The following is a 21,963-nucleotide window of genomic DNA, read 5'->3' as shown; positions in this document are numbered from 1 at the left end:
ACATAAATAACTAACATAAATATAACATTAAGATTTATAATATAAAGAGCTTATGTATTAACACGTCAATCAAGTAATGAAAATCAAAACATACTTTATTCAAGTATGCTTTTACGAGTACTTTTGGAATCCTATTTATGTTAAGTCTATCGCATTAGTTCAACACAAATTCAACTTACCGTTCGGATATTTTGATCCAAATATGCCGTCGTTGGCTGAACATATTGTAGCAGACAATATAAGAACTAGCCAGATGTACCTGAAAACAATAATAAAGAATAATTTAAAAATGTTGCTTTAGTGCAGTTGATCAATATTTAGTAATATAAACCAGAGGCTTCACCCGCGTATCGGGGAGGGGGTTAAATGTTAGCTTTAAAAAAGGAGACTGACCTTTCTTGGGGTTCAAGCTTGCTTCATACCAAATTTCATCAAAATCGGTTCATTGATTTAGCCGTGAAAGCGTAACAGGTAGAGTTCCTTTCGCATTTAAAATATTAGTATACACTAGTCAATTTATTTTTCAGCTCTATCAAGTCTGAGGATTTTTTTTATATTGTAGTAAATTTTTGACATGTACAGTTCATGCATTATTGCAAACTGTATTTCGAAATTTAATTAACGAAATATCACATTGCATAAAATGTAAGTTTTTGATAAAAGTCTATACATACGAGTAGATATTAAAATTTAAAAAAAGGTTCTCGTTTTACCCGCGGAAAACTGATATTTAAGATGAACTAAATAAAAATAAAATAATTTTTTTTCGTAATTGTAATAGCTTCTGGTAGTAGAAATATCGAATTACTTTAAATACGTATTGTATTGTTCTTTTATATTATTTTGTGATACTTATTCTATCGCTTTAACCTATAAAAAAATATAATATAATGTAATTTGACAAAGAAATAACAAGTGTATTTCTTAGAAAGATATAGTCAAATATAAAATAATTATTTATACGTATAACCACAGTTTGATAGTAGGATAGTGGGAGTAAAGTAAATAAGTTAGTGTCATTATAAAAATAAGTACTTTATTTTATTATTATTTTAATGATAAATAGAACGAAGATTGTAATATAAAGGCCAAGCACGCACAAGAAATAGAGAGCGGCAGCGGCAAGACGGCATAAGAGTGTCATGCCCTCACGGCATACAAGGCGCGTCAATAGATCTTTCACATCAATAATCCACTAAAGATTCATCAGATACAAGTTATACGGGCAATTGAATCGATGAATCTCCAATCAGGTCCATTTATTCCGTGTACTGAGTTGAAAGAAGTGACGATCTGCAATTCAGATCATACTCGGAAACGGGGATATGAAGTGAGATTTAATTGATTCGAATTCGTGAGTTCAATTGGACTCTGCAGTTTTGATTCATTGAACATAAGTCGCTCATTCTCTTGTTTTACTGTTCGGACTATGGTAGCGTTGGCAAACGCTTTATTGTGTTTTAAAAATGCTTTTAACGTAAACAGTAAATATCCGAATATGTTTGCTCAGCCTTGCATTGGTCGGCAGTTTAAATGGTTTTGTACAATGGATTAATCTGTATGAACTTGTATAACAATCGTATGAATTGTTCTTAGAGGGTGATTAGTTAAACAAAGCCGTGTCTTCTTCTTTTGAATGTCAAATCACTTATGACAGGTGCGAAGAAATGAGTATTTAACTTAACAGCGTTAATAAGTAAAGCACTAACTAATTACTTAAAGTAATAAGGTTCAGAAACATGCAAGCAATAATTTATCGTTTTGTATGTGTAACTAAGAATCGTCCTTTTTTTTTTTCGAGGAGGAAAGGCATTTACGCCTCCCGCCCGGACACGGCCGGGACGGGTATGTGGGACTCACGGGGCAGAAGTCCAATCCTACCCACTAAAACCTCCTCGTTTCCGTCTCACCGCATGGTGGCGGGGTTACGGGAACGCGTTAGCTCACCACCGCGACCCCGCCTGCGGCTGTCGCTTTGGGTGAGCGACCCACCTGTTGTTTTTTATTGAGGTTGTCTCCTCTTGGCCCGGCCGGTGAAGGCAGGCCCTCGGTCCCACCAACTAACTAAGAATCGTCCTTATTTGAAGTCGAATAAAATATCAAAGTTATCGTAACACATTTTTTAGGTAATATTAATAAAATTGTTTACTTAAAATAAAAATTTTAAAAGGAAAAATATAAGAAACAATCCTTTATAATAAATCAAAACGCTTTTTAAATTATATTAATGTTCATAATATTCACAAGAGCGAAGCTTAAAATGATTTTCAAACAAGTCAATTTGAATCAGCCAAGTCACGAAAGCAAAGGTCGGAGGCGCTGAACTGAACTTCTATGAAAGGAAATTAAGCAATAGCGACGTAACAGCCATGAATGAAGCTTTAATTACAAAGAAAATAGACATTAAATGAAATAATTGATAATTGTATATCTTTCAAGTCAAAGTAAGATATTGAAAGGTTTTTATATATTGTGTATATTGTAAATTGAATTTTGTTTGAGATTTTTTAATTATTACTATCGCGCAATAGAATTACTGATATTTCAAATACATGTAAGGTTAGCGCTAGAAGTGGGGATGACACTTGTGCACTTATTTTATTATAGGCTAACAGACGCAGTAACTAATATATATATATAACTATATACTATTCTATAAATATATATATATATATATATATATATATTTATAGAATAGGAAAGCGGACGAGCATGGGCCACCTGATGGTAAGTGGTCACCAACGCCCATAGCATTGTAAGAAATGTTAACCATCGCTTATATCACCAATTAGTTTATTATAATGTTGAGACGGGCCCAGTGTTTTGGACGCGTGAATCTACGGTAATTAAATCTTCTGATCGGCGATTAAAACAAGAATCGTGAGGATATGTGTCGGAACCTATATATGTCGGATGATAATCTGACACATGTGTATTTAACCAACCACTTAACATGGGAGCAGCGTTTTTTTTTTCTGTTCGCTGGAAAAACGCGTTTACGCGTTCCCCCACTTGAAGTGGGGGGTATGTGGGACTCGTCGGCGCCGAGTATGCGCCGGAATACCCACTAAAAAACCAGCGGTACCCACACCGCCTTTTCGAGGGGCGTCACGATAGTATGCGCAAGCGATCCCGACGGTTGGCTCGCCTCTGCAGGCCTCCAAATCCTAGGGGGTTCTCAGGGTACAAAGACCCCCTAAGCCCGGCAACAATTAGGGCGGGAGGAGAAGATGCGCATAGTGCCGACGCCTTCTCCCCGGTCTTCTTCGGCGAAGCGAGTCAGCGGAGGCCCTCTCCTCACGCTCCCGCTCCGCTGCCTCCTTCTGCGACATGACATTTTCGCAGAAGGAGACCGTCTCCAACCAGCACCTTTCGCTACCAAGCATGGCATTTATCACACTCGGCAGCGAGAGGTCTTCACCGACTAAGGCCGCCAGGGACAGGCGCTGAGGTCTCCAAGCGTGCCACACTCCATCAGAGTGTGGCACGCTGTGATGGGAGCAGCGTTGTGGTATAAGCTATAAAGACTTATTTTTACTATTTATTAACAATTTATATATTCTGTTTAAATCATATTTGGTCTATTGATATTTTGGTCAATTGCGTTACACTTGTAAGTTATAACAATATATATTTCCCGCGTTTTCCGACGCACGGGAGTGTACACAATTCCAACTTCCAGACTCCAGCCTGCTGTTAAAAAATTTTTTGATAGAAAAACTCAATAACTTATTATTAAAATTATTGGCCCGACCTGGGATTTGAAACCAGGATCTCCGGGGCTGTGGCCTTACATTTAGCAACTAGATAAACGAGGCCGTCAAAAGTAAATAAATATTACAATATACAAAAAACGTTAACAGTTATTAATATACAATCATTAATACACAATCACTCGTTATGAATTCTTTTGATACTAGTTCAGGTATATTATTAGCAAGGCTAAATCATTTATGCTGTTATGCGAAAAATCTAATAGATAGGCTATTATTGTTTTTATTGTTTGTATAATATCTGGAATATTACTAATACTTTTTTGCTTATACAATTATAAACAACCGATAATAACTGCTAATAATATTTATCAATAAATGTATTTCCGTTGATAAACGCTACGCATACTAATTACGTACATAATAGTATAAAGATATGTGCGGTATTGTATACTGCGATCCACTATCGAATATGGAATAAAATTCAAATATCGAAAACAATATGGTGGTCTCGATTCATTCATTCATTCTCACTATTAATTAAACCGAATATCCCTCATCTAGAAACAGTCGGAATTAATTGCGGGTAGAGAACAAAAGTCATAAGTACCAATCCATCAAAGCAACCGTTGAAGAAGGTTTGACAGCGGTCTATTCCATTTCAACGTCTCTTGTAGTATGTTATGGTTTTGGTTTCGAAGTTTCGTAACGAACTAATGTTCATTTTGTAGTAAATAATAATGTTACGTATAAGGTCTAGTGATCCACAGATTATAATTTAGTTTTTTAATTGTAGATCTTGATATGTCGTGGTCTGGTTTGACTAACGAATAATTTCCGCCTTTATTTATTGACATTGATATTCAAAAGTAGAAGACACATCATTGTTTAGCTGTTGGTTGGTTGATTGTATGGCTGTTGGTTCCAAGCATAAGTTACACCTATGATAACTATAACTGTATATATGTTTATAAGTCGTATGTATATAGTTTTCTCTCTAGATTATTTTTGCTTTACGATAATTTGGTAGTTTAAGCATAGTACGTTACCGAGTTTCTTCGAAACCTTACTTTAATTCATTCCAAAACATGTTATTTTAAAAAGTTTTTTAGTAAGCACGTTGTTTTTTATTCATCAGGCAGTTCTGCAGCTTAGAAAAATGTTTGTATCGACTTTTCCAAATAATTCTAATACAAAATCTACTAGATGGCCTTATAGTATGGCTTGATTACATTTTATGTGAAATTATTTGGTGCCTGAATAAATCAATAACTCGTTTGGAAATTAGCTGAAAGTTTAATTTGACAAGTACTATAATTATAATTAATTAAAAAAAAACACCAGGAGACAAGTCACATAGGATTATATATTATATAAAGATCGTGTTTAAACGTTAGTATTCCTTGATTTACATACATCCTGCATAAATTTTGATATATAAATTATATAGATTTATATATATGGATATTATATAATACAGATTTTGATTAAGTTGGTATATATAATTGAGTTTCTTGGAAGTTCGACTGCGTAGAATTTATATCTCTAGCCGATGATAGATTTACATTTAATTCAATCTTGTTAATTGACTATTCAAAAGTGCTTATTTGTGATACAAATAGACTGCTTGAATAAAGTTAATGTTAATTCCAGGCGCAATTACAATACGAGTTTTACTTAATATTTTGAGTACGAAATTAAATTTCAGTTTTATCTAAAAGCAATGGGGAGAAACCTGTATCGTATTTGCAGCCCACTACACTACGTAGGCTTACAAGACACTGACCCCGCCAGCCAAGAGGGCTCTAAGTCCCAAGCTAAAAAGAATATAATTTTACTCTTAATTGATTCGGAATGGGGGGGAGCCTCAAATATCAAAGGGTCTTAGATCTTTAAGTCCGGCTCTGCGTATTCCTAGACTATATTAATTTTTGCAAACAGTAATGTAATTAATCTAACTTTTGAGATTCCATAATATATACTTGTGTTACATATAGTTCTAAAATATTTCAGAAGAGGTATGAGGTAACAGGTTGTGGATTATTTATGGTCTCCACGATACAGTTTTATTATTATTATTAAATAACTTTATTGCTCACTCACAAGGAAAAAAAGACAAATAGAAGTAAAAAAGACAAAATCCTAAGAATAGTCATGCTATATATACATAATTACGGACTGTAAAGTGATGCATGCAAGGAGCAGTTTTACTAGTGTGGAGACCGCTAGTAATATTTTTTTTTTTTGCATAAAACTTTACCAACTCAGAATGTATAACTTAAAGTCACTTTTATAGTATATATGTTGTATGTGGAAATAAAACTATTATATTTTTTTATCATGTGTCATGTTTTGTATTACTACGATTTATTTATTAATATTCGATAACTAATTAGCACTTGTTATATTATACCAGTAACAGTAACAGCCTGTTAATGTCCCACTGCTGGGCTAAGGCCTCCTTTCCCTTTTGAGGAGAAAGTTTGGAGCTTATTCCACCACGCTGCTCCAATGCGGGTTGGTAGAATACACATGTGGCATAATTTCAATAAAATTAGACACATCCAGGTTTCCTCACGATGTTTTCCTTCACCGTCAAGCACGAGATTAATTATAAACACAAATTAAGCACATGAAAATTCAGTGGTGCTTGCCCGGGTTTGAACCCACGATCATCGGTTAAGATTCACGCGTTCTAACCACTAGGCCATCTCGGCTTCACTAGGCCATCTCGGCTTCGTATTCATATATTATACCATATTATTTATAAATGCATTCGTTATCTCTATTTTTTTTAAAGAAATACCCTCTTTTAAATGAAGTATTAATAATTATAACCAATAAAGTTTTTAAAATTATTAATTTTCCATTTACAATTCCTATATTAAAATGAACAGATTGTATACAACTTAATTAAAAGGTTATTAAGTCCTTATATGTAACCTTTACCAATAAGGAAGCAGTCGAAAGTTCAAACACAGGGTTAAGAGACATTTCATCCGAAGCTTGATCCGGTTTAATAAGACCAATTGTGGGGACTTAATATAATGGAAATACATTAATATTACCAACTTTATTTAAAAACTAATGACTTTATTTATAAACACTGATTTATCTCTTTCTATCATATTTCATTCAACATTCGAAAGAAGGAGACACATCATTGTTAAATCAGTGCCTTTACAGCATATATATTTCAGGCTTTGTTAGTATTTAATTAATATATTTCGACCTTCAAGTAATTTTTGATACGGGAGATATATATATGTGGTTTGTTATGCGTGTTTCATTATAAAATATCTGCCATATTTTCTATAAATAAAATAAATAAATAATATGTATAGTATGTGTATTTTATATTATATATATAAATTGTTTTATATTATATATGTATGTATAATATGTGTATTTTATATTTATATTTAATAATTGGTTTTGTTTTAATTAAATATTAATATTATTTTATTCATACCTAACATAACCTACCCCATATCCTATCTGTAATTACTTACACTCGGTTACCTGGAAGAGATCGCTGTGTAGCGATAAGGTCGCCATAATTGTACATTTATTTAGGCAATATACATGTTTTGTATTTTTCTCTTTGTGGTGTGATGTACAATAAAGTATTAAGGTAAAGTAAAGTAAATAAATACATAAACGCTTGGACCTTGAAAATGCAATAACTTTCATTAAAAATATAGCATCTCTTCTTATTGCCGCTACTCGTGACAGCTGGTTCATTTTTCGCCAATAGTTTCGGAATTGCGATTCAAAGTGGTTATGCTGCTAGCATTCTTGTCACCATTCCACGCGGTCATGATTTGTACAGTAGCTATTTTTAATTTTTATTTCTATCGTAAAGGTTTTACTCATTTTTAATAATTATTTTGAGATTTTTAGAAAATAATGGTAATATTTTTAACTAAATTAACACTGGTTGGAAATTATTGAGCGAAAAAAAACTACGCGATATATAAAAAAGAAAAAAAAAACACGGAGAGATTGACTCGTTTGATGGTTGTCAGGTTGAATGCAGGAATTCCAATAAAAATTGTAATAGAATTATAAAATATTAATTAGTATTAAATTATATAACAAGTTAGGTGTGGAAAGGAATAAAATTTTAAAAGTAAATGTGAAGGATTGTTTTACTGGGGTATTCTAACACTATATATTTTTAATGTAAATAATTCTTATTTTATACATAATACAATACGTTATTACATTATTTGGTAAACATTCAGTTCACTGAACGAATGAAGAGGGACATCTTCGTATTGTGTTCGTTAGCCAATCCTTACATTGTTAATGCGCTGCCAACCATGTTATTTAAGTTGTATATGTCGCAATATTATTTCACTTATTAAATTCGTCAATTCTTAAGTAAAATGCCATAGGACAATCTTTTAGACGGCGTGTTTTTTTCTATAAATTTGTATTGCATATTTTATATATATATATATATATATATATATATATATATATATATATATATATATATATATTATAAGAATGACTGTACATAGCTTAAAAATAAATGAATAATAGTTAATATCTGATTACTAAGTCGCGCTAACGTTGCATTAACCGTTATATTATATAGAGGCGTCTTACAAAAAAATATTGCCTTATTTTAGGCTTATTTCAATTAAAGTCGAAATTCGATATCATATGTGTAACTCTTGGATTAATGTTAGACAAATTACTATTACTGAAACGCGTATAAATTGAAGCATTGGTGTTTCGTGGTATTGTAACAAATAAGATAAATATCCTTAAAGTAATTTTTTTAATTTTGTCCATTAATGGAATTTCATTGCAAGGTCGATAACCTTTCTTAACGTTCATTCGAATTCCTCAGCAATTTACAGAATCCAGACAATAAGCCAGACTAGTATCAATTACACAGATTAAACAAGATACTAATTAATTTATAGACCTACTGGTTATTGCTCCCAGTTATGGTATGCATGAAAATGAGATCTTTTGTAGCTATTGTTATCTTGATATGAATTTAATATTGCCTCAACAATTGGATGATTTTGATTAAAAAAAATTATCGAATTTTATTTACGTGTAATTACATTTTACTGTTGCGCGATGGTACGAAGTCTTAACAAGAAAAAAAAATCGGTATTATTATGATCGAGATAGGTATAATTTATCAACAGAGTGTGCTTATTCTTGGTGCTATGTCAATATGGTCCTAGATCCTGTAATTAGTCTATTTTAATCTTCCTTTATGCTTAAACACAACAATAGAAAACCATATAACAATAAAATATAATGTACTTAGCAATTGAATTAATGGTTAAAGGTGAATAATAATATATGATTAAAAGGAATATTTTATTCGAAGAACTATTATGAAACGATTGTATGGATATATATATATATATATAATCCTTGTCCATTAAAGTATAACTTATTACTAAATAACTTTAGAATAGTTAATTATAGTACAATAGTTAGATAAGATCTGTAGACAAAGATCAGCCCACAGATTTGATGATGTTGTTATATCATAAATTTCATAAATTATAATATACACAGCATATATAAGATTCATAGAGATTATATTATAAAAAAATTTAAATTGTGTCTCGATTACATTGGAAATCTATTTCGGACCCGTAATAAATAAAATACGGTGTTTATAAATACACTTCCACTTGATAGTACATCATGCATTCATAAAATATATTAATGTTTGTAGGTGAAAGTTTATTTTTCCATCGTTTGTATGAGCATTATCATATTAGGTTTCACATCGTTATGTGCCTTGTGATGACCTTAATTCTGCTGACATTTCCAATGATGTGCTTAAACAAATTGTGAGCCATAAAATTTATAATATTTGTATACTGCGCTTCAATGACATTACTCCTTAATAATTATTTACTAGTTTCCATCTGCGACTTCGCTCGCGTAGTAAGGGTACAGAAATGGACCTAATACGGGGAGGTATTATGTTTATGTATTTGACTACACGAAAACACAATTTCATGAAGATTGGTTCAGCAATTAAGGCGTGAAAGTGTAACAAACAAACTCACCTTCGCATTTATAATATTAATAAAGATGATACTATGTTATACATTTGATGGGTTAAATAAATTCATGAAAACCATTTGTCAAATATTCTGAATCGCGCTAGCGTTGTGTTCAACGGGAGTCTATGAAAAGGCGTGACATCAGACCATGAACATTAAGTCCTCAAGTATTGCTATTTGGAGTTAGAATATTTGATGAGTGGTTGGTACCTACCCAGACGGGCTTGCAGAACGCTCTATCAAGTTGAATCTTATTTAAAAAAAAAACAATGAAGTGACATTAGATTATATTTTTTCCTCTTATACACAACACAATAAGAAAATGAAAAAAAGACCATTTAAAAAAAACAGGCAGTCATAGGATAGGGACTGCAGTTAAAAGTGAAAACTAGAAACTCAAATATATTTGTCCAATTTCCACATCTATTGGCACTCCAAGTAATAGTTCTATCCCTTTTTATTATATAGCCTTGTATATATCAAAATACATAATATGTTACAAACTCTGTACAAAATTTTAATACAGCTTAATTTAAATAAATAATAGTTAAAATACACTTGTATTATTTGTATATACTTTTAGTGTTTACATAAATTTCAATCATTATTACTCTCATTAATTTCCATAATACATAAATTATTTGTATTTTCAACGATTTCATTATATTGACATTAGCAAGTCGGTGACGCGAAGCCACGGACGAGTCTATCTCCAACGATAAATCAGCGTAAAGGAACTAAGACAGTTTTCACTTAAAAAAAAATAAACATAGTTTTTACATAAAGTATGAGACTTGAGCTGTTGTCAAATATTCTAGGAATTCACATACACCCGTCGACACCTTCATGAATTATTGAAGGTGATAAATTTCCCTTAAGACCAACAAAAAGAAAATGTCACAGTTATCGCTCGTCCCCGAGGGATGGTATCCAAAAGGAAACGGTGACTTATTCGATATTTTTAAGACGATATATCATTCTTTATCAAAAACTGGGCGATGAATGAACATTAAAACAAAAAGAGTGTTCATCGACTTTAAAAGACTCATTTTTGCTTGTAAGATAAGTTTTTTTTTCATAGAATAGGTAGGCGGACGAGCATATGGGCCACCTGATGGTAAATGGTCACCAACGCTCATAAACATTATAAGAAATGTAAACAATCGCTTACATCGCCAATGCACCACTAAACTTTTGAACTAAGATGTGATGTCCCTTGTGTCTGTAAATTACACTGGCTCACTCACCCTTCGAACCGGAACACAACAATACCAAGTACTGCTGTTTTGTGGCATAATATCTGATGAATGGGTGGTACCTATCCAGACGAGCTGGCACAAAGCCCTACCAGTAGCTTCAGTGTAACTATGTGTAGCTTATATTTAAATTTCTACAAATTTACGGTTCTAATAAATGTATACTATCAATATACTACATAAAACATTCTAAAGGATCATCTGCCTAATTTGTGTTTATTAATCATCTTGTGCTTGATTTGCTACGGAACATATATGTATATGCAGATTTCCTCACGAGGTTTTATATAAAGAGAAAAAACCTTTCATCAAAGTCATAAAACAAATGGAAGCAGCAAATTATTATTTCTAATTAATTTTTCTTCTTCTTTCTTTATATTTCTCATTCATTAATTTCGTTCCATTCCGGTATTACTTTACTAACATTTTTATTAGAGGTAATATTTGTCTGTCTACATTTATTACTTCTTCTAAAACCTAGGAGACTTATCAAGGGATATTATCTAGTATTATTATTTTTGTGGATCAATAATTTCGTTCGTAATCGCAATTAGCGTAACTTTGAGTTTTAAAGAAACTTGTGTTATAAAAAACCTATTTTAATATCAATAAGAAAGAAGTAATGGATTCGACATTTTAAATAAGAATTAACGATCAATAAGATGTATCATTGATAAAATATTTAGCAAATTCAACAACTTCAAGATATGTTTTAATATCGGCCTACATTCTTTATCAAAGATCACAATATTTTTTAACGAATTACGATCGCCGAACAGATTGAATTTTAATTCGAGTATAGTGTCAGTGCTACAATCTTGCATCGGATGACTGGTTCCGCGATGAGCTTTATAATTTAAGCTATTTTCATGCAAATTAAGCGGAATACCGACCCAACGTAGCGCAAAGTATTGTCATTACGCGCTGTCAGATTGGAATTTTAAAAGTACATTTTAGTTGAGCTTGCCTGACTCCTGTCGCATATCTTGAAACCAATCTATATTTATATAATATATGTGGACAGTTTGTGAGGTTGAAGACTTCGTTGGTAGCTTATAAGGCTTTGGACTTAAACGCTGCAGGGCCTAAAATAAAAAAAATATATATTGTGTAAAGTTATAATATACTATCTTCGAAGTTGACAATTGAGAATAGCTACCCTGGCCTAAAAACCAAATTAAGAAGGTGCGAATTCAGTAGAGCTTGGTTTAAGGCCATAATCTTCGGTTAAGTATCACGTGTTTTGCCAATGGATCATCTTAGCTTTTTAATATTAAATTTTACTGGTAAAATATAAAGTTTTCAACAACCAAAAAAACTTATTTTCTTTAATGCATTTTTTGCCATAGTTCGTTATTTATGTAGTATTATTTATTTTAAGCGAGTACACTTTGTCTCGTTTCTTAAAGATTTTTCTTATAAAATGAACAATTATTCGAAATGAAATGTTGTTTTATAAATAGTGTCTCAAATTAATTTTATGTACGCGGCTGTTGCATACAAATGAGCCTAATACTTGCGAGTGCACCTCGCTTACTTTCTTATTTATATTATAAACCTTTATATTGTCCTTTTAAATAATAACCAAAAATGAATAATTTTTATATTAAGTATTATTTGACATGTAACTAAAACTACTAGAACTAAACATATATTGAATTACTAACTAAGAAGACAGTAAGTAAATAAAAAGTATTAAGAGATGAGATAAAATATTTCATTTATTTTTTTTTTTATCTATGTGGATGAGTAAAGATTTTCCGTAACAGCCTGTGAATGTCCTACTGCTGGGCTAAAGGCCTCCTCTCCTCTTTTTAAGGAGAAGGTTTGGAGCTTATTCCACCACGCTGCTCCAATGCGGGTTGGTGGAATACACATGTGGCAGAATTACAGTGAAATTAGACACATGCAGGTATTCTCACGATGTTTTCCTTCACCGTAAAGCACGAGATGAATTATAATCACAAATTAAGCACATGAAAATTCAGTGGTGCTTGCCTGGGTTTGAACCCACGATCATCGGTTAAGATTCACGCGTTCTTAACACTGGGCCATCTCGGGTATTAAAAAAAAGATGTTCAACTGGATGGAACTCGTGTCGATGGTCTCCGGTTCAAATCAAGCACTAATCAAGATTTTTATGTTTAATATATATTTATAATCCATCTCATGTTCTGCAATAAAAACAACGTTGGTTGATGTTCTTCTACATGTGTTCCACAAACATGCAATAAGGTGGCGTGACGGAAGATAACTCCTTAAAGATGAAGCTTTTGCCCAAAAGTTTGACACTACAGTTTATTAGTATGTGCATTATATAAATTGTGATATCGGCCATAATTAGAAAACTATCGTATACAAAATTTTAAATGAAAAAGAAAAATTTACTCAAACTATTTGCAAAAATAACCGTAACCGTAACAGCCTGTGAATGTCCCACTGCTGGGCTAAAGGCCTCCTCTCCTCTTTTTGAGGAGAAGGTTTGGAGCTTATTCCACCACGCTGCTCCAATGCGGGTTGGTAGAATTCACATGTGGCAGAACTTCAGTGAAATTAAACACATGCAGGTTTCCTCACGATGTTTTCCTTCACCGTAAAGCACGAGATGAATTATAATCACAAATTAAGCACATGAAAATTCAGTGGTGCTTGCCCGGGTTTGAACCCACGATCATCGGTTAAGATTCACGCGTTCTTACCACAGGGCCATCTCGGCTTTTTATATATATATTTTTATTTGCAAAAATGTTACAGCTTAAACGTATAAAATTATACTTTTATTTACGCCGCGAAACTTCCGTCACACCTACGCCGACCGGTTCGAACGTAAAAAAACGATGAACGTAGCCGAAGGGCCATTGTTCATGTACAATACGCTTTACCTTGTCTCGATACACTATCGGTGAGTGTATCGCTTACAAAACAAAGCTGTTTTAAAACATCCTTTTGAATACTAATTGAGTTTTAACGCTTGCGACTACATATATTAATGATGCTTTGGAGATTCGTTTGACTTATGGAAATTAATTTAGGTTAAGACTGCACCACGAAATTACAATGCGAATTTTTTTTCTTCGTTCATAGGTTCGGCTACATTGCGAAATCATACCTTTGCGATTTTTATCGTCGTGGCTTATCAAAGTATTTTTTTAAAACTTGCGAACGCATAATTACAAGATATATTATGCAAAAACAATCGAATTTGTTTTGAGTCAAGAGTTTTCATAAAGTCAAAAATATATTAACCTTTTAATAAGGAAATTACAGTGAAAAAAATATTCGGGCTTTCCTTTAGCATTAGGCATATTAAATATTATGTTTTGTGATATGCAAACATATAAATTAAATTCATATTTATCTATACTCGTCTTCTAAATTATACATTTTTAATAAACTATATGAAGTGCTTACACTTCACACTAAAGAAGCGTTTATGTGATTGCAACGATTTGTTATTCTTAAGAAGGACACTGAAAACATAACGTTACATTGTAGCAGTTTTTATTCCCAAATTAAACTTATTCTGTGGATATGCAGCTCAAAACGTTCCTTTTTATCGTTAAATATTTATACGACAGTAAATATTTATTGTCATTACGTTAGATTTATTGACGAGTCATTTGTTATTTATCGATGTGATTCATAAGTGAATATGCAATTGTCAATTGACAGTAAAGTTATAAACTTATAAATTTATAAATGTGAGATAATGTAGGGTCTGTTATGAAAACGACATCACGCTCTATCACCAAGTATGGTCGCACAGCTTATATTATATCGGACAATATATCCAAAAATGGAAACCCATGAAACGCTTATAAATACATTATTAAAATGTAATTTACAATTAATAAAATTCAATTTTATTTATTTATTTGCTTTAATAGATTCACATACATGTTGGTTTGTTCAAAGCGATTATAATTCTATTGAAATAACGTGTTATAAATATTAATTTTGTTTGTAAAACGCACAAGTTACCCTTTGAGATTTTGTTGTTCTAGGTTTAGTAGCTAGTTTATAAGTTTGCAGATTCAAAGGTTCGAGAAGAAAATTTAAATCGAGCATGAAAATGTTTTAAAAACTCAGTGTCCCGAAAAACATGCCTAAACTCTTTCTGATCGTATCAGGTTGCTATACCATTATATTATAAGAACGATGGAATAGATAACCTCTGTTTACGAGCGCTTCTATCTCCTACACAGTTGATTAGCTTATTTTAAAAATGGCTTCCTTGCCTAGAATAAATACATTACAATGAAACAGCTAATATAATCGCTAATATGATGTAAATATATAAAAAAAAAACTTGTAATATTTATATATCTAGTATCAAAAATATTTAATATTCCGACGACGGTTGTCGTCGAAAGAACGTGAACCCAATTACTCTTGTTGTCGTCGTGAGCCACTTTATTATGGGCCCTTGAGAAGACTCACACAATAAAACAGCAATCTTCATGCAATCCACACAGACAAAGTATTGAAAAAGTCTATCTACAATTTACCGTTTAGTAGTAAATTAGTTATTATATAGAGCAATGTAAGAGATACCAAATTACGTAAAATTCGGCCCACGAGTCACATGAACTCGCTGCGATCGCCAGTTTTAAACTTTTTTAATAAAACTAAGTCTTTGGGCCACCTGTTTTTGTAGGTCAATAAAATTGAACAAATATTACTCAAGTTTCTTCAACTATTATGAATGGTTCGTCATAGTTAAATTGAATCGAGTATATGACGTTTAGTCAAAGCTATACTCGTAATTAAGTGATATTATAATATAATATATTTTATCACTCTGCACTCGGTCTCACCACAATTCAACGTAATTGATTAGCTGACTAAGTTTACTTACCAGGTTCTTGTTGATAAAGCTAGCGTAAAATCTAAATTTGTCTTATTGTTTATTGGTTTAATGTTTGAGTAAAAGTATGACTGCCTCCTTGGTTTAGTGGCTAGAAATAAGGCCGCTGACCCGGAGGTCCTAGGTTCAATTCCCAGGTCGGGCCAATAAAAAATTATTAGGTTTTTCTGTAAAAAAATTCTCAGTAGCAGCCTGGGAAGTTGGAAGTGTGTACACTCCCGGGCCTCGTTAAGCACGTAAAGCCGTTGGTCTTGCGCCTAAACTCTTTCCGGTCGAGTCGGATTGCCATCCCATCGGATTATGAGAGCTAGGGAATAGAGAATGCACCTGCGCTTGCGCACATACTTATTCACTATAATATGTCCTGCGCAGTTAGTTAATCTCTTCTTAGTTTGGCCGTCATGGCCGAAATCGGTCTGGAGGCCGACCTTAAAAGTAAATCAACTATGCTTGTATTACACTGACTGACTCACCCCTCAAACTAGAACACTAGAATACTAAGTATTGCTGTTTGGCGTTATAATGTATAACGTTGACTTATAAACGTTGCTTAGCGGCTGTTTAGTTAAAAACTGATTTCTCTCTTTCTGTCATTATTGATTTGACATTCGAAAAAAAAAAACACAATATTGGTTAAGTAATCACTGGTTAACAACTTTTTTAAGTAAGACCGTTAATTTTTTAAATAATTTAAGAAACAATGTAATGAATAATAAAAATAAAATGTAGACATAAACGTGTTAATGTTCAAATAATTTTCAAAAGGCCACAGTTAAACTGATTACAGATTAAAATCCCCGAAAAATGAGATCGCTAAAAGTTACTTCGTCGAAAAATTCAGTTAAAACGAACTATACGTAAATATTCCAACACCGTTCAAACTTTAGTTCCCATATGTTTCAGCATGAATAGAATATAATGCTATTTTATAGTATGACAGGTGAATTATTGTATAGGTGATGTTGCTGAAATAATGCTTAAGCAACCTTCCTACATCGACAGTACAATGTTTACAATGCTAGGCTGGTGTAGTCGTTTGGTATACACTTGAGAAACTAGGTCACACCACACCTCATTATAAACTAGTAGGCTCTAGCGACTTCACGTCTCTAAAAAAATTGCTTTAATTATTTTAATGAAGTATATAACTGTGTAATATTGGGATGTACAGATAATTGATGTAGTAAGTATAATTGCTAGTTAGAGCTTCGTCCACATGAACTTTAACTATGATCATAAATGTTCCGTTAGGGCAAACATTACTTATTAGTTTTGAAAATTAAAAGCTGTGAGCATATTAAATAACTTCTTTTTTTTGTTATTATTAATGAAATCAGTTTGAGATTATGACAAAAAAAAATATTTTATTTCTTTGCGTTAGTCGAGCCAACGGAATAATAGTGTATGTATTTTTATAAACCCTAAAATCTTCTTAAAAGAACAATACGATATGCTATGTTTATTTTATATAAATTCAAGTCATAATAATTAAATACGTTTAACAAGTACATACTAATTCCACGCAATAATACATAAACATTATAACTAAATGTGATAAATCAGGTAATTTATTTAATTTACATTAAATATTACAACTATAAAGGTTATGACAATATAATCTATCAAATTACAAAACCAAGAATGTTATTAGTATCAATATTGCACGCTAATAAAACACTATAGAGTGAGAATTACACGATTAAAATATTTGAAATTCGACTTACATCAGTCTCTATCGACTCTATCCAATCGCTTCCAAGCGATAGATCTAACAACGCATTCATGATTAGCATTATAATAAACTGTTTACCTTAATTCACGTATTAGCATAATAATTCAGTGTAAACTCGAGCCAATGACTCAATACTATGTAGCAACAGGATTTGTGTAGCCATGCCAAGATAGATTGCCGTTTGCCACGAACTGTGAGCACGTTTTAACGTAGAAAGTAACACTAATTGGCTAAAGTCGAAGCTTGTAAAGGGTTAGATGTGAAGTAATGGCTTATTTTGTTATAAATAACGTGCACGTCTCGTTCTTCAGACAAAAGCGCTCGCTGAAGTTTAATATGAATAATATAAGCAGACGCAGTTGCGCTTTTTATAATGTATATTACGTCGTTTCATATTTAAAATGAAGAGTATTTGTAAGAGAATAATGTTTATATTTTGTATGTTAATTTTAATAGTTGCTTGTATAAGGGCTATAGTGCACGTCTGCACAAGTGCACTCTCTATTTCCTCATTCTCATAATCCGATGGCACGATAAATCTGACACGATCAAAAAGAGTTTCCAGGACAGCTTTATACTACCAGCTCTCAGACTTCGGACTGGTTTAACTTTTAATGGACCTGACTCAAGGTTTGAACTCAGGTGCTCAAGATCTTCGGCCATGTAAGCTAGCCACTGGACACACAACATGCAGTTACCTATTATTTAACAAATGTGCGACACTTTTGGTTACTTCTTGGTCGGTGGTGACCACTTAACATCATGTGATCCATTTGCCTGTCCTCCTACCTAAAACATAAAAAATAAAAAAGACTACGGTTGCTACAATCATTTGGTGACGTTATTCAGATGAAGGCAATCAAAATTCCTCAAACATGTTAGCAAATTCGAATAATACAAGAATTATAATATTTTCGTGCATTGTAGGTATTAGGATTAAGGATTAGGTAGGTAGGTAGGTAGGTGGTAGATTAGGTATTAGGATTTACAATATCCATGTCCAATTAATACCTATTTAGGTCCATTTAGGACCTAAATCCTAATATATAGAAATATAATCAAATCAATAATAATAATGATTTTATCTAACATTATTGTTGTAATTAGTTTATGTAAAGTCCGTTTAAGTGTATTGAAAAGAGATATCCTGCTCCTTCAACGCTTCGGTTTTATAAAATATATTAATAGTTGAAATTGCTAGTTGCACTCAGGAGATAGGATTAAGGCAGAAGTGTTATAATTGTGTTTATTTTGTTCAATATTTCATTCTAAATAATTGTTTTGTCTTCGTTGACATAATAATTTTGATATCAGATCATATAAAGTCTAGAATACGTGATTTTAATAAGAATTTATATAATAATATTATCCTGGGACATTTTTCACACACGGCCATCTGATCCCAAATTAAACTTGTACAGAACTTGTACTATGGAAACCAGACAACTGATATACTACATATAATATTTTTCTTTTGTAAATACGTACTTATATATAATTACACCCAGGTTCAAGACAAACAGACATGTTCATGCACACAAATATCTGTCCTGGGTGGGAATTGAACCCACAACCTTCGGCGTGAAAGGCAAGCATCCACCAACCACGCCAACACGGCTCGTCGATTCGTGATTTTAATAACAACTTATGTTATAATGCTATGTCTAATTGGTTTTTAAGCTTTGCATCGATACTTCGTATGTTTATACTATATATATTATAGCTCTGTATTTATTTTGTTGATATTATATGTGTATGTATATATATATATTTTTGATTACTAATTACCACCTTAATGGATTTCTGCTCAGCCTAAAGGTTAACTGGCAGAGAATGCCTTCAGGTATTAAGTCCGGCTTTTGTTCCAACTACATATTGTGGTGGTTAAGAAAGTTTAAAATATATAAATTCGTCTTCAATTTATTTTTTCATAAAAGAACATGAATAACACTTAAACATTTAATAATATAAAGAATATTTCTATAAATGTGAAAGGTACGAATCATTCAAGTTGTTTATAAGATATAAACACTAATAGTATATGTTTACTTTATATGCATACTTATAGTGAGTTATAATTAAATATAGAGCATCGGATTTCTGAAGTCATTGTTTTTGTATAATTAATAATCAAAATGAGTTCTTATCAGTTTATTTACAAAACATAATCATATCAAGTAGTAACAGTAACAGCCTGTTAATGTCCCACTGCTGGGTTAAGGCCTCCTCTCCCTTTTGAGGAGAAGTTTTGGAGCTTATTCCACCACGCTGCTCCAATGCGGGTTGGTAGAATACACATGTGGCAGAATTTCAATGAAATTAGACACATGCAGGTTTCCTCACGATGTTTTCCTTCACCGTTAAGCACGAGATGAATTATAAACACAAATTAAGCACATGAAAATTCAGTGGTGCTTGCCCGGGTTTGAACCCACGATCATCGGTTAAGATTCACGCGTTCTTGCCACTAGGCCATCTCGGCTTCATATATCATATCAAGCTCGAGAAGAAATTATTAGCGACAAATCAAATTGTAATCACATTCCTCTCGTTGGACTAGATACCTTGTTCTGTAATCAATATTCAATTCGCGTCACGTCCAATAGTTTCTTGCGATAAGTGTGGATACGTACCGATGATTAAATTATAGTTTGTTATCACTTTGTAATTGCTTTCCGAAGATATATGAGAGTGTAGCGAAATGTCAAATGCTTATAATTGATTATATTTGTGCTACTAAACTAACGAATTAGTTTTAACTGCCACTTTAACTTCAAAATAACGTTAAAATATTATCTGATATAACTTAGCGGTAATGTGTTATTATAAATCGACGGGTGCTGATTCAAATCCGGACAAGGACTTCTGATATTTTTTATACTTGTATAAAAAACATGTTTGATGATCCATTATTTGCAACAGTGAAATGATTTGGTTGAACAATTTTTATGCAATTATGTATATGTGTAATAAGGATTGTGCAATGTCCATTCAGACTTCATGTAAAATTAGATCTTAAAACATCAAATCAAAGGGTATATTTTGATTAAATTAAGATTTGGAGCTTATTACACCTCCCTCATCTAATACGAGTTGGTGGATACACAATTATGAACACAAAAACACATGAAAACTGAATGGTATTTTTCTGGATTCGAACCCGCAACCTTCGGTCAAAATTCGCGTTTTCTAGAACGAATCATTTCGGCTTTATTCATTGATACAATATAAAAGTTAACATTGTTCTTAATAATGATAATAAATATATTTATAGAACACTCAAACAAAGCAAAAATGTATAAAAGAGAAAAGAATAAAAACGAAAATAATAGCATGCAAGGGGCGGTAAAATATCTCAATAGCAAATCTAACTAGCAAACATGTAAGAAACTGGTTGACTTATGTTATTTTAATCTAAAATGTGTTACAGATTTCTAAAATTCAAATATGTTTTTTTAAGGCAAACAAAATAAGTATCAAGTAGCTAACTCAACAAATCCGAAGTCGTGTTCGTCATCGACCGTTTAAAGACTTGATATTATATTACAAGACACTGCTAAACATCTACAATGACAGCGGAGTACGCGTGACTTAAGAACACGGCGGGTCAGACTGAGCTGTATATATTAACCTGTGCTTTCTGTGCGAAAGCTGTGGCAATTAATACGATTTTATTCATTTTGAAATCGTTATTTGATTTATCACTACTATTTATTATTATATTTTGTTTTGAATATGATATTTGTATAAATTTTTTTTAACATTTTTTTCTAGTCCATCTGGACAGAACAGGTAGAGAATGGACCGTGAAGTGCTTACTGGGGCTGAGAGCTTTACTTGGTGGTAGGGCTTTGTGACAGCTCGTCTGGAAGATACCTACGTATCTTACAGTATCACACTCTCATCACATATTCTACCGTTAAGGATGATTGAATCATTGATCATAATTAAACATAAAAAACATTAATGTAAAAGATAATTGTATAATATAATGTTGTCTGCTTATACTTGCAATGTTGGTACATATGTATATATGAAAGGAATTGATATTATTATCATTGGTTATAGTTAGTTTTATAATGGTTAGCTGTGAGGACGATAAAAGATAAATATTTAGCAATTAAGATGAACAAGGGTTGTTTAGTCTGTGGAAATTTAATATTACGAGTATATAATAAAAAAAAAATGTCGTTTGCTAGATTTATTTTTATTATTAATTTCTCAAACAACTATGAATGAATAACATGAATAATGCAAGGCAATAATTATTCTGACATTTCTTGCAAATTAGTCAGTGGTTTGTTTATTCTATTTTAATTATTTATTCTTATTAATTTAC

At 32.1% G+C, this 21,963-nt stretch overlaps 1 protein-coding gene across 1 annotated transcript in view; it reads right to left on the bottom strand.

Moving 5' to 3' along the window:
* Nucleotides 1–21,963, bottom strand: part of LOC126774437 (collagen alpha-1(XV) chain-like) — a 161,627-nt gene that overhangs the window by 55,661 nt on the left and 84,003 nt on the right. Inside the window, exon 3 of the mRNA XM_050495965.1 lies at nucleotides 180–259. Within this exon, the coding sequence (XP_050351922.1) occupies nucleotides 180–259 (80 nt within the window). The remainder of the gene's footprint in view (nucleotides 1–179; nucleotides 260–21,963) is intronic.

Source organism: Nymphalis io, chromosome 16 (genome assembly GCF_905147045.1).
Source record: "Nymphalis io chromosome 16, ilAglIoxx1.1, whole genome shotgun sequence".
Lineage (NCBI taxonomy): Eukaryota > Metazoa > Arthropoda > Insecta > Lepidoptera > Nymphalidae > Nymphalis > Nymphalis io.
This window is presented reverse-complemented; position numbering and strand designations above follow the sequence as displayed.